The following is a 13,132-nucleotide window of genomic DNA, read 5'->3' as shown; positions in this document are numbered from 1 at the left end:
GTCAACCAGAAGCTGTCTATACACAATTTTCTGTCATCTTCCACCATTCCTTAATGCAACTGCAAACTGTTTCCAAGAATTACAGATATTTTTGTATCATGATATTTGCAATAGTACTCACAGACTACACTGCTCACTGCTTCTCCGTCCACAGAATCAAAAGATGCACTTAGAATGATGTCAAAACATCACACTCTGAAATGACTTAACAAAACAGAAGGCAGTTGCAACAATAATATCACAGAGGACATAAATGATTTAAAACTTAAAATTGAAAGAATTCAAAACATTTTTTCCATACTGGATGTACTAAGACTTTCTGAAATGCAGTTTAAGATACAGAGTAATGAAAACAGTATTGCAAGGATACATTCCTTTTTACCACTTGTAGTTGACCTTTAAGCTGTGTTCTGTGTTCCCATTGAAAATGAATGATGTCTAAGGTCCAGGAGCCGAAACTAAATTCTTCTTCTGCATATTTCTTTTTATTCACATGGGGAGTGAATTGCAAAGTGTCAGTAGATAATTCTCTTGTAACAAAGGTTAGTAGTAGCCAAAGATAAATTACCTTTTTCTTTGACTGATGTGTGACACAACTTTTATAAAACCTGAAGTATTGCTGTTGGTGCTGCTGCTCTAAGAAGGCAGCAGTCTCCTGAGAGAAAAAAAAAATAAGTTTGTACCAAAAGCAGAAAAACAGCAATATAGTCAGCCTTTGTATGCACAGACTAAGTTGTTTGTTAAAATGCTTTCTTATGTTGGGTGTGATAATTTCCTTGTTAATTTGTATATTTAAACATGTGTTATACAGTACAAAAATGGTTAAATTATAAATTTCTAAAAATAAAATAATAGTAATATTTTTATTGTAGAAAAGAAATATTCCAATAAAATCCCAAGAAGAAAGCAAACCAGGTGTTTCTGAAATTCAGGTGAGTGTCATAAAATTACATAAGGCAATGTGCTATTTATTTTATTTATTTTTTTATAATTATTACTTATTTATTTACATTTTTTACTGGGAAAGTCCACTGGCTGAGCTAGCCCATTTTCAGTGGAGGCCTGGGGAGAAAAGCTCCAATGTAAAAAAGTAATACATGCAATTACAAAAAAAAAAGTTTATAAAATTACATAGAATGAAATATGACTGAATAAAACAATGTATAAACAGAAAAGTTAGGCATAGTAATAGTACAGAGGCACAATAATTTGAAAATAGTACAGAGCATAATACAGTGATTTTTGAAGTAAACTGTTATATGCAGAATAAAAAAGTATATAATTTGAGGCATTATTTAGATCAAGCAGTAGAAAAATATGAATCTAAGTTAGTGCGAAAGGCATATAGGTATAAGTTTATAATGGCATGGTGTAAGGAAGGAAGAAGGGAAATAAGTAAAGGAGAAACAAAAGAGGGGGTACGAGGAGGAAAGTAGACGTTAAAGGACAATAAAAAGATAGGAGAGAAGGAGATTAGTAAAGTAGAAGGTAAGTTGAAATGGGGAAAAGGAATAAGGAGGTAAGTGATATCAAGAGGGAGAGTTAGGTAAAAAGTTCATTAGGAATTTAAAATAAAAAAAAAGAATTATGAGGAAAAGCTGGCTATAGACAGATTCAGGGATTAATTAGTAGATTGTTTAAGTAATTGCGGAGGTTGGAACTGAACAGTTACATATTCATTTGGAGAAGAAATGATTGTGTGGTGCACTTTTGAAGTTAGAAGGTCTTGGTTGTAAGCGGATAGATGCTGGAAGTTTATTCCATATTTTGGAAATTGTCCAGGAGTATAGTAATTGACCTGAAGATACTTTGGGTTTGTATATTTAGAGAAGATGTTGGTGGTCAGAATGTGGAGGCCGAGATGGATTGTAAAGGGTAAATAAGGAGCTGAGTGCAGGACAGTCGTGACACTTATATATCAGTTTGAGTGGTTGTGAGCTGGAGGATGAGTAGATAGTGGGGGAGTTCAAGCTATTTGTAATTGTTTTAGGACACTACAGTGATGAGTAGAGTAGCGCCTATTTATGGCAAATTTAGCAGTCTTATTGTAGGATGTTTCTAATTTAGCTTTCAAGGAACACTGCAAGTAAATTAATAAAGGAGCACAATAAGTTAGCAGAAAGTAAGAGTGCTAATGCTTGTTTCGAAAGGAGAGAGGAAATTTGATGTCTGTAGAGTAACCGCAGTTTTTTGTGGGTATTGCTTATATTGTTTTGCATATGAAGATCACATTTGAGTTCTTCATCAATAATTACTCCTAATAGCTTAGTGGGGGGTTACTAACTCAATTTTGGTGGAGGTGAGAGAACATTTTAAAGTCAGCTATTTCTTTCCACAATATTTACTTCCCTGGACCCCTGTCTAGCAGGGTGACTGATGTGATCCCCGGGATGAATTTCCCATCTCCCATCCAATCGTCAAGATTCCTTTTGAAGAGGGCCAAAGAGGTGCTCTGCTTGACATGTATGGGCAGTCTATTCCAGAGTCTGGGGAGTCTCTGGGTCAGGAACCTATCCCTCCAGCATGTTTTATTCATTGTGATGATAAGGTGAATTTATCTTGGGAATAAAAATCATAAGTTTGCTTTTTTTTTTAAGGATTTAGACAAAACGTTGATTTATTTAGACAGTTTCTACTGTGGAAAATGCAACTTGGGTGGTTTGCTTTATTATAGGTTCATAGGTTGGTACTAGGCTATCAGCCCTATTAGTTGGTACTAGACTATCGGGTTGGGAGGGTGGCCTAATGAGGGTTGGGAGGGTGGCCTAATGATTAAGGTGTTTGCCTTACAAACACAAGGTGCCAGGTTTGAATCTCACAAGGGATAATTGGCTAGGCTTAAAATGGCCCACAAAGGCAGTTAGTCTAGTACTAATCTATGAATCTATGAAAACCCTAGGGCCTATACAAGCCTAGCCATAACAATTCCCTGGCTATTTCTTCCCACACTGTTTACTTCCCTGGACCCCTGTCTAGCAAGGGCGACTGACGTGATCCCCGGGGTAAATTTCCTTTCTCTCATCCATTCGTCAAGGTTCCTTTTGAAGAGGGCCAAAGAGGCACTCTGCTTGACATGTATGGGCAGTCTATTCCAGGGTCTGGGGAGTCTCTGGGTCAGGAACCTATCCCTCCAGCATGTTTTGTTTATTGTGATGACAAGGTTTGGATCCCTGGAGCGTGTGGCTCTGAGGGATTGGAATTTCTTTAAGTGTAGCATGTCCAACAGCTCTGGGTTTGACATGGCCTTGTATGTTAAGCATAGACTGCCTTTGAGTAGACGATATGCGAAAGAGTATAGCTGGAGTTTTTTAAGGCGGTCAGCGTAGGGCATCTGCTTTAGGCTTGTGATTCTTTTATTAAGGTATGTTTGGGTATTGAGCTGAGCAGACTATACTGAAGTCGTCTGCATACTGGACTATGGAGCCCTGCTGGATAGCTTGGTGGAGATTGTTAATAAAAATGTTAAACAGAAGAGGGCCTGAAATTGAGCCTTGGCGTACACCTGTAAAGTTGTGAATGTAAGATGAAATGGAGTTCTGCCATTTAATAGGATGCTGTCTGTCAGAAAAGTAGCTTTTGAACCAGTTAAGTGACTGGGGAGGTAGGCCAGTACTTGAGAGCTAAGAGAGGAGGATAGAGTGAGAGATAGTGTCAAATGCTTTTGATAAGTCCAAGAAAAGGGCTGATACAATGTTTCCTGAGTTGTGGGCTTTGTTAACTATGTCTAAGAAGGATATTGGTGCAACGAATGTGCTATGTCCTGGACGGAAACCGTGCTGAGTAGGGGAGAGAATTTTGTATTTTAGAAGGTAGTCCAAGACTTGTTTTTGAACACATTTTTCCTAGAATTTTAGAGACTGGGAAAGTATAGCAATGGGTCAGAAACTGGAGATATCGGCTGAGGGGCCACCTTTATGAACTGGTAATATTATAGCTTTTTTTTTCCAGAGGCCAGGGATGTAAGACTCTTGGATGGATCTCTTTATCAGAATGCTAATGGGGTAGGCCACTGAGTCTACATTGAGTTTAAGAAATTTGGCAGGAATTCTGTCAGCAGAGTTGGAGCAGGGCTTTAATTTTAGAAGAAGTTTTTTGATATAAGGGGTAGGGAAGGGAGAGAGATTGAAATGTGGCTGAGAAGTCAGTTGTATGCTGTTTGGCAAGGGAGTATCAGTGGATGGAGAGGGATTGTGAGTAGTATATGAAGTGTTGGGAAAGTTCTGAGGTAGTGCATGAGATGGACAAGAAGTAGTGTTGTTTGGGAGAGGAAGGGGAAAAGAAGAGGTAATATTGGCAATGGTATCAATAAAGTAAGAGTTAAAGACACTTGCTGTTTGTTCAGGAGGCTTGTTGGGGTGTGGACAGGGATTGGGTTTGGCACCAGGGTACAGGAAATTATTGCTAGAAGACTAAAACATTTTGGAATTACTTTTTCTATTAATTTGCTGGTTCCAAAAGTAGTGCTGTTTGTCTTTAGAGATGACTTTATTAGCTTGGTTACGGAGCTGTTTATAATGAGTAAGGTCTGATGTATTCTTAGATTTAAGGCAAACTTCCCATGCTTTGCCCCTGTTAGTCATGATTTCTTTAGTAGCTTTTGTTAGCCAGGGGCATTACTAGTTTTTGTTCTTTTCGTTCTTGTTCCACTTATGTCCCTGTCCTTAGTTCTATTTGTATTCACCAAAGCATGATAAAAAGATCTACTTTGCTTTATGCTTTTTTAAGATCTCCACTTTATTGTCTCCCATCCCCACTCCTTGGTTACTTTTGGATTATAACATAAATGATGAACTAAAACCAATGTGGAGATGGCAGCCATACACACTTTCTTGCTACCTTCTTAGCCAGAAACATTGAGAACAGCACTTAAACTACTATATTTCAAGACTTGAGATGTATTTTGTAGCACCTGCAGTGACTATACTTTAATAGTTAAAAGGATTGAGCACTTAGCATTGTTGAAGAGACCAGATGTGCATTATGTAAAAGGACTGAAGCTTAGAGTGTGCCCAAGAACTGAACTTAATTTTTAAAGGGATTAATTTTAAAATGCTCAAAAAGAGTGCTTTAAGTATTCAGAAGACCTGTACATAAATGGACTAAATTGATTGTACTGCTAGTGCCAGTTTGGCCTGTACATGCCTAGAGGTACAATAGTAAAATGTACTAGAACTGACAGTATTTGATGTATTCCTAGAGACTGATCTTGTTCCCTTTGTTGGTATTTACATAGTAGTACCTAATGAGTCCTTCATGTATTGACTAGAAGGCTTATACTTAATGGTGGCCTAAGTGGCAGTAAGTAGCCAGCATGGTCATTCTTCCAGTTTCCGATAGGTCTAATGTCTGTCATATTGATTCTAGAAATTGCAAACCACTAAACTGAGAAATATTATAAGCTAAGTATTTTGGATGGAGTCTGCAGGTATAAACATATTCCTGGATTTTTTTTTCTTTTGCTTTCATGCAAGTCTATAGTCCCCCAGAGCTGATACCCTTTTAGAGTTTGACTGAAAAGGTTGTGTTTTGGTATAGTCTGCGGATGAGATGGTTAGTGTTTGTTAGAAATGCTGCTGCTGCTACTTTAAACCAAAATTTCATTTGACCACTAATGAAAGCTTTGTTAATTTGAGCTTTGCTTACTGACATAGTATCAGTGCAGACCTGGATGTTCTTCGTCTTCCCTTGCTGCAGTCCTGACAATTGGGTATAGTCCGCGTCCCGAATACCAGAGTATAAGGCTGACGTCGGTCATGGCGCCTTAGACTGACGTCAGTACGTCAGGGTACTAATGCGCATGACCGACGTCATTTCCTCAGTCTTTTTTGCCGCATGGTCCGATGCAGAAGCAATTTTGCGAGTGCAGGTTGGCGTTCTGAGATTTTCCGAACCGGAGTTTCAGACCGAATTCAGAGTTGGCTAAGTAACCCCGTTGGGGAACATTTTGGTTTTTTCTTGCCTCAGTATTTAACCGGATGTCAGAAAAAGTGAATAACTGTATTTCTTGTGGGAAGCAGATACCGCATAGGGATTATCATACTTTGTGTATACCTTGTTTAGGGCCTGAGCACGACGTTGTTGGTTGCCGCTCTTGTGCTAGATTTAACAAGCGCACTATTAAGAGGAGGCTTGATTGTGCTAGGTTAGTGTTTGGGAAGCGTTGCAATTATACTATGCCGTCGGATGCTCCGACGCCTGCTTCATCTAAGAAGCGCAAGGACAAAACAGTGAAGTCTAGGGTGAGGAACCGCAGTCCCGGACGCCGGTCCTTTAGAAGGCTCAGGGGAGCCAGAGGTTTTGCCAGGAGTCTCTATGGAGTCTCAGGCAGATACTTTACTGTTACAGGATGTGCCCTCTCAGGAGGTAGGCCAGGCTGAGGGGGCTTCTCAGGTAGCTGTTCTTCCCTCTCTTCCCAAGGTAGTTAGGGCCTCTCCTTCTGTTGCCAAAGCTTCTTTTAGAGGAAGGCCAAGTTCAGCTTCTGTAGGGGCTTCTCCTAGCATTTCGGGCTCTGTGCCTAAGAAACATATGCTTAAAATGGCAGAAGATTTGATTACTCTGATTAGAGGTTCTATGCCCCCACCTGATTAGAGGCCTAGGGTGGAACAGGAGTTTGATAGTTTTGAACAGTGTTCACAGGCTTCAGAGTCTTCTGTGGAAGACTTGCAAGAGTTTCCTACTTATTCTGATTCTGATGTGGATGATTCCACTCCTTCAGCTTCTCCTCCTGAGGATTTCTCATTTTCAGAGACTCTTCACTCCATGAGGGAGCACTTTAAATGGGAAGGCCAAGATTACTCTGACTCCAGAAAACGGCTTAGGGAATTCTTGTTTTTGCCCCAGCATAGGCCCTTAGCTATTCCTCCTGTGTTGAATGTGGTGGAGGATGTTTTTGCAGAGGCTTCTCTGAACCCTGATTCCTTGCCTCCTGCTCCTGTTAAGCCTGATAGGTATTATAGGGTGGCCAAGCTCATAAGTATTTGTTTAAGAGTCCCAGGGCGACCCAGAAACTGTTTCTCAGGGGCCTAAAGGTGTTAAAGCTTCTGTGGTTAAAAATCCTGTACCCTCTGATAAAGAGGCAAGGGCTTTGGATAGGTGGGGTAAGAAAGTATATACTTCTTCCACTCTAGCCATGAGGGCGTTGAATTGTCAGTTTCATATGCTGAAATATCAGAATTATCTCCTTTCACAATTGAAATCTAAGGTGGATGCTTTGGCGGAAGGTATTGAGTGTAAAGAATTGCTGGATTTGGTTCATGTGTCTGAACAAGTGGGTAAGCATTCTTTGCAGTGTGGTTTTGATGCTGTTCAGGCCTCCTCGAGGGTGGCTGCTACTAGTTCTGTTCTTCGCAGACATGCATGGTTGAAGGATCAGAATTTAGCTGAGCATGTTAAGACCAGGATTTTGGATGCTCCTTTACAGTCTGATGTGTTGTTTGGACCGCCTGTGGAAGCAGTTTTAAAGAAAATGGAGGACAAAGCTAAGTCTATGCAGACTGTTAAAGATTTTGCAGGTGCAGCCTCCAAGTTTAGTAGAAATTGGCCTGCTAAGGGGTGGACATATCCTGCTTATGGTTCCCAGTCTAGGGGTAGGTCTAGACGTGGTAGGGGCAGGGCTCAAGGTTCGTTTAGGCCTAGATCAGACAGTTCACCTGCTCAGACTTCTGGTGAGGGCAGGGGTCAGTCCTTTCGTAAGCAGAACCAATGACCTGCCTTTTCAGCTGCCAGTGGACTCTCGTCTGGCAGCTCCTTTGGGAGGAAGATTGTCTCTCTTCAAAGAAAATTGGGATTTAATCACTCAAGACAGATGGGTGCTGGATATCATTCATCACGGGTACAGATTTTATTTCCACACAATGCCCCCTTTCAAAGGCATGCCAGATGTTCCTCCTCCACAAAGAAAAGAGGCTCACAAGCAAGTTTCTCAGTTACTCCAGATAGGGGCTATTCAGCCAGTCCCTGTATCAGAAAGGGGCTTCGGATTTTATTCTCGCCTGTTCCTAGTACCAAAGAAGGGGAACACGTGGAGACCAATTTTGGATTTATCTATCCTCAACACTTATCTGGACATTCCCAAGTTCAAGATGTTGACGTTACAGCAACTGTTACCTCTGCTGGGCAAGGATCACTGGATGGTAACTTTGGATCTCAAGGAAGCTTACCTTCATGTGCCCATAAGGCTAAGTTGCAGAAAGTATCTGCGGTTTCGAACTGGAGATTTTCATTATCAGTTCTCTGCATTGCCCTTTGGCTTATCTACTGCCCAGAGTATTCACAAAGGTTCTGGCTCCAGTGATAGCTTACTTCAGGCTTCAAGGCATTCAAATTTATCCTTACTTGGACGACTGCCTGATTCTGGCTCAAGAAAAGGAACACCTTCTACAGCATCTGGAATATGTCATAGCAGTGCTAAGATGCCTAGGGTATTCTGTGAACGAAATAAAGTCCAGTCTAGTACCCTCTCAAGACATGTGCTTTCTGGGTGTGAGACTGAATACAGCAGCCCAGATGGCCTTTTTAACCCCGGACAAACAAAAGAGTCTGTCACTTTACTTCCATCAACTATCTCATCAGTCCGTGCTGACTGCAAGGACAGTCCTTCAAGCATTAGGGTTCATGGCATCTTGTATTCTGGTGCTTCCCAATGCCAAACTGCATATGAGGAAGCTGCAATGGTATCTCAAAAATGTATGGACACAGCACTGCCAAGATTTGGACACTGTCATTCAAATAATACCTTGCCTTCAAAAGGAATTCTTGTGGTGGGCTCAGGAATGTCACCTAAACAAGGGACTCTCTGTGACCCGGCCAGAGGCGAGTCAGATTTTAACGACAGATGCCTCGGAGACTGCTTGGGAGCTCATCTAAATGGAAAGTGGATACAAGACAAGTGGCCTGCCAGACTACAGCATCTACATATCAACATGAAGGAGATGTTAGCAGTCCAGTTTGCATTGATGGCGTTCAAGGAGTTACTTCTTCCAGGGCAGGTGTTGATTCTGACAGACAACACAACTGTCATGTGGTACATCAACAAGCAAGGGGAACACATTCTTATCCTCTATGCAGGCAAGCAATGATTTTATGGGAGACTGCGTTAAGCCTGCAACTGACTCTTCAGGCAAGGTTTCTGCCAGGAGCACAGAACTCCCTAGCAGATGTATTAAGCAGACAAATCATGGATCCCCACGAGTGGAAACTGGATCTTCATGTATTTCAGAAATTGACAGTGTCATGGGGAACTCCAGACATAGATCTGTTCGCTTCTCCACTAAACCACCAGCTGCCAAAGTATTGCGCAAAGGGGTTTCATCACACAGCTTGGAAAGTGGATGCTCTGTCTTTCAGTTGGAAAAACCTTCATGTCTATGCCTTTCCACCTCTACCTCTTCTTCCAAAGGTATTACTAAAGGTCAGACAGGACAGGCCAAGGATGATTTTGATAGCTCCAGATTGGCCTCGGCAACACTGGTACCCACTTCTAAGGAGTCTTGTAAAGAAGCCTCCATGGCCTTTACCTCTGATTCCTCATCTGTTATCTCAGAAGGACGGTCATCTGCTCAATGTCAAGCTTCAATCTCTTCATCTCACAGCTTGGCATATTCTGTGTTGAAGCATGGTAGGTCTCAGCTTCCTCAACAAGTTTTAAATGTGATTATGGAAGCTAGAAGGCCTAGTACTAGAAGAGTGTACGCAGAAAAATGGAAGAGATTTTTATTTTGGAGTACAACAAAGAATTTGGAGATTTCAGAGCCTAATTTGAGTGTGGCTCTTCAATATCTTACTGAATTATTGGACAAAGGTTTGTCCTTCTCTTCCATAAAGATTCATGCTGCAGCAATTTCAGCTCACTATGATTGTGACCCACCTTTGTTTTCGCATCCTTTGTTCAAGCAGTTTCTTAGAGGGGCAAAGAATATAAGACCCCACGAGAGCTCCTACTCCTGCTTGGGATCTCAATTTTGTGTTGGAAAAACTTACTCTACAACCTTTTGAGCCTGCAGCTACTGCTGAATTGAAATATTTGTCATGGAAGACTGCTTTTCTGTTGGCTATTACTTCTGCAAGAAGGGTGTCTGAGTTGCAGGCCCTTATGGCAGTAGAGCCCTTTTGATTTTCCATAAGGACAGGGTATCATTACGTACTAATCCTTCCTTTATGCCTAAGGTGGTTTCTAGTGTGGCTTTAAACCAAACTATTCATTTGCCTACTTTTTGCAGATCCTCAAAATAAAGGGGAAAAGATTTTGCACACTTTAGATGTACACAGGCAATTGCGTTATTATTTGAGCAGGACTAAAGATTTTAGGCAGTCTCAGCAGTTACTTGTTTCTTTTGCTTTGAGTTCACAGGGCAAGCCTGTGTCAAAACAAACTATTTCTAGGTGGATTGGCTTTTGCATTGCATTTTGTTATTCCCATCATGGCAAAGAGGTTCCAGCTGGGATTAGGCCTCATTCCACTAGGGCTACTGCCACTTCAACAGCATTTCTAAGGGGGGTGGCAACTAAGGATATTCTGGAAGCAGCTACTTGGAGTTCAGTGCATACTTTCTCTAGGCATTATCACCTGCCTATATACTCTAAGACTAGAGCTGGTTTTGCCACAGCTGTTTTACAAGGCATGTTGTCAGCTCCTGCTACTTTATAATTTGCCAGCCTCCCTTACCTCTGCTTTGGGATTCTACCCAATTGTCAGGACTGCAGCAAGGGAAGACGAAGAGCATAGTACAGTTTTGTACCTACCATAAATGTAGATGTTCGAGGATTCCCTTGCTGCAGTCCAATTTACCCTCCCTCCTTCCCCTCTGTGTTTCAGGGTGGTTGTGTAGGTGAGTTTTCATGATTGTATTTTTTGTATATATTACTGTATATATTGTACATGTTTTTTGGTGCAGGTTGTTTTTGGGACTTGTCTTTTTGGGTCTTCTGACATCTGGGGCAAGAAAAGACTGAGGAAATGACGTCGGTCATGCGCATTAGTACCCTGACGTACTGACGTCAGTCTAAGGCGCCATGACCGACGTCAGCCTTATACTCTGGTATTCGGGCCGACTGGGACGCGGACTATACCCAATTGTCAGGACTGCAGCAAGGGAATCCTCGAACATCTACATTTATGGTAGGTACAAAACTGTACTTTACTGCTGGATAGTTTGCTTGAATATTTCAAGTTCAGTAGGTGCTCTTGGAGGGTTGTGAAGGACATTTTCTTGTGCAGTGCTACCCATGTGTGACAGATGTCTAACTAATGTATGGTTTTGCTTGCATTATTTAAACCTAATGTACTGACTTATTTTCATGTAGCGCGTATTTAGTACTCTGTCAAATTACTGAGATGTCTATAATGTTCACATTCTGGATATTTTTCTTCTTCACCACTTGCCATATATCAAGCCTATATGTTCCTATTGTGTGGAGGTTCCATCACTTCCACCTAGGGTGACAGCAGTACAAGGGAAGGGTGCTGTTATCCAGGCAGCCAGTGGGGAGTTTATTATTTCTGGCTTCCTGCCAGTGATAGCAGTATTACTTGGCATATTTGTCTTATGGTGATGATGTTATAACTTACATCACTACAAGAGCTACCTTTGCCCATTTATCTGTGCATGCATGCATGTTCTTTTACAGCTTACAAAGGCTACCATCTCTAGTTTGGGTGGTCACAAAGACGTCCTCCCTGCACCAGCTCCCTAAACCCTAATGTACCCTTTTGTCTAAGGCTGTGTTTTCAAAGCAAGTGGTGTGAGTTGACCAGAGCTCCCAGTCTTCCTGTCTGTACTGTCAGGCACCCAAACTGCTAATTGAGCTTTGGTCACCTGGGTTATAGTCAGAGCTTCATCTGACTATGACTTTAGCGAGGCATGTTGAAATTTATTTCTATGTTTAACACTAAGCACTGTGCATGAAGTAAAACATAAAAGAAGACATATGTACACACACAAAAAAAATTGAAGAGGTGGGTGGGCTGATTTGAATAGTTAAAAAAAAATAATAAACAACTTAAAAGGCTAGCTGAAAAAAAGGTCTGCATCTGTGAGAAACCACAAAATCTCAGAGACTCTTGAAGCTACTGGAGTAGCAACATCCAAAAGTATGGTGCCTAGTAGGTGAAGGAACAAATCCTGGAGGACTTGAGCTGCACCCACAGAGCCACTATTAGTCCTAAGATGACCAAGTGGGAAGCACTGGCTGGACAGTATGGTACTAGAGAAAAATCAGGCCATGTAGAACTGACTAAACCTGGGCCAGAATATTATAAATCAGATGGTGTCAAACAAGCAACAAGTGGAAATTTTGAAGAGCTGGCATTATATGATAGTAATATGGAGTACATTTATCCAAGGAGTAGAGTGGTTCTGCACTAGTAGTAGGCGATCTTTTCCAGAGTCTGGAGTTGTAACTCAAGGAAGTTGTAGTACTTCAGGTGATAAGATGCCAAGACATAAACATAGAGCTCAAATAGAAAAAAAAAATTCTTAATCTGGGCAGTATTTCCTAGATGGATGCTTAATGATTTAATATATGATAAATAAGAAAAGTCTAACTTTACAACTTTTCAGCACAGGAATGTGTAAACACCATTGTATGAGTAAGTAAAACAGCCAACATTGGAAGGTAGTGTAACACACTATATCATTTTTTTTTGAACGTGGGCTTCTCTGTTCCACTCTCATGTGGGGGTGGAGTTGAACCTTCTCTTCCTGCTGTTTATATGGACTTTCCCTGCACATCCAAGTTCCCACACATCCACAGTTAGAGCTGCAATAACCTGCTAGTTTAGTGCCAAGCTCATGACCCTCGCTGTGTGCTGCTTTCATTCCCTTCAAATCGCCACTTGCTTGATTATGAATGTAGCTGACCAAAACCCTCCACTCACTTCCCCCACAGGATGGGCAAGCTAGCATTGTCCTTTCACTCCCATTCTCACCTTTGTGGCTTCTTCATTACCCTTGCAGCTGTTTGAACTTGGGCTGTGTGTGACATGGTTAGGGCTTTTTCACTCAGCAGAGTGAGCCAGCTATCTGTGAACATTTTCAGAATGCTTCAGTGGTATAGAGCTGGAATATTTTTAAAGTCAAAAAAGCACAATATAAGAAGGTTCTATGTTGTTTAACTTAAAAATGTTAAATTCTAG

General features: G+C 41.3%; 1 protein-coding gene across 7 annotated transcripts in view; it reads left to right on the top strand.

Annotated features, from left to right (window-relative positions):
- The window catches only part of BRD9 (bromodomain containing 9), a 748,767-nt gene that overhangs the window by 552,870 nt on the left and 182,765 nt on the right, over window positions 1-13,132 (top strand). For all 7 annotated transcript variants that reach the window (XM_044065138.1, XM_044065137.1, XM_044065136.1 and 4 more), the window contains one exon: window positions 873-932. In XM_044065138.1, the coding sequence (XP_043921073.1) occupies window positions 873-932 (60 nt within the window). The remainder of the gene's footprint in view (window positions 1-872; window positions 933-13,132) is intronic.

Source organism: Protopterus annectens, chromosome 3.part0 (genome assembly GCF_019279795.1).
Source record: "Protopterus annectens isolate FY-2018-M chromosome 3.part0, PAN1.0, whole genome shotgun sequence".
Classification (NCBI taxonomy): Eukaryota; Metazoa; Chordata; order Ceratodontiformes; family Protopteridae; genus Protopterus; species Protopterus annectens.
This window is presented reverse-complemented; position numbering and strand designations above follow the sequence as displayed.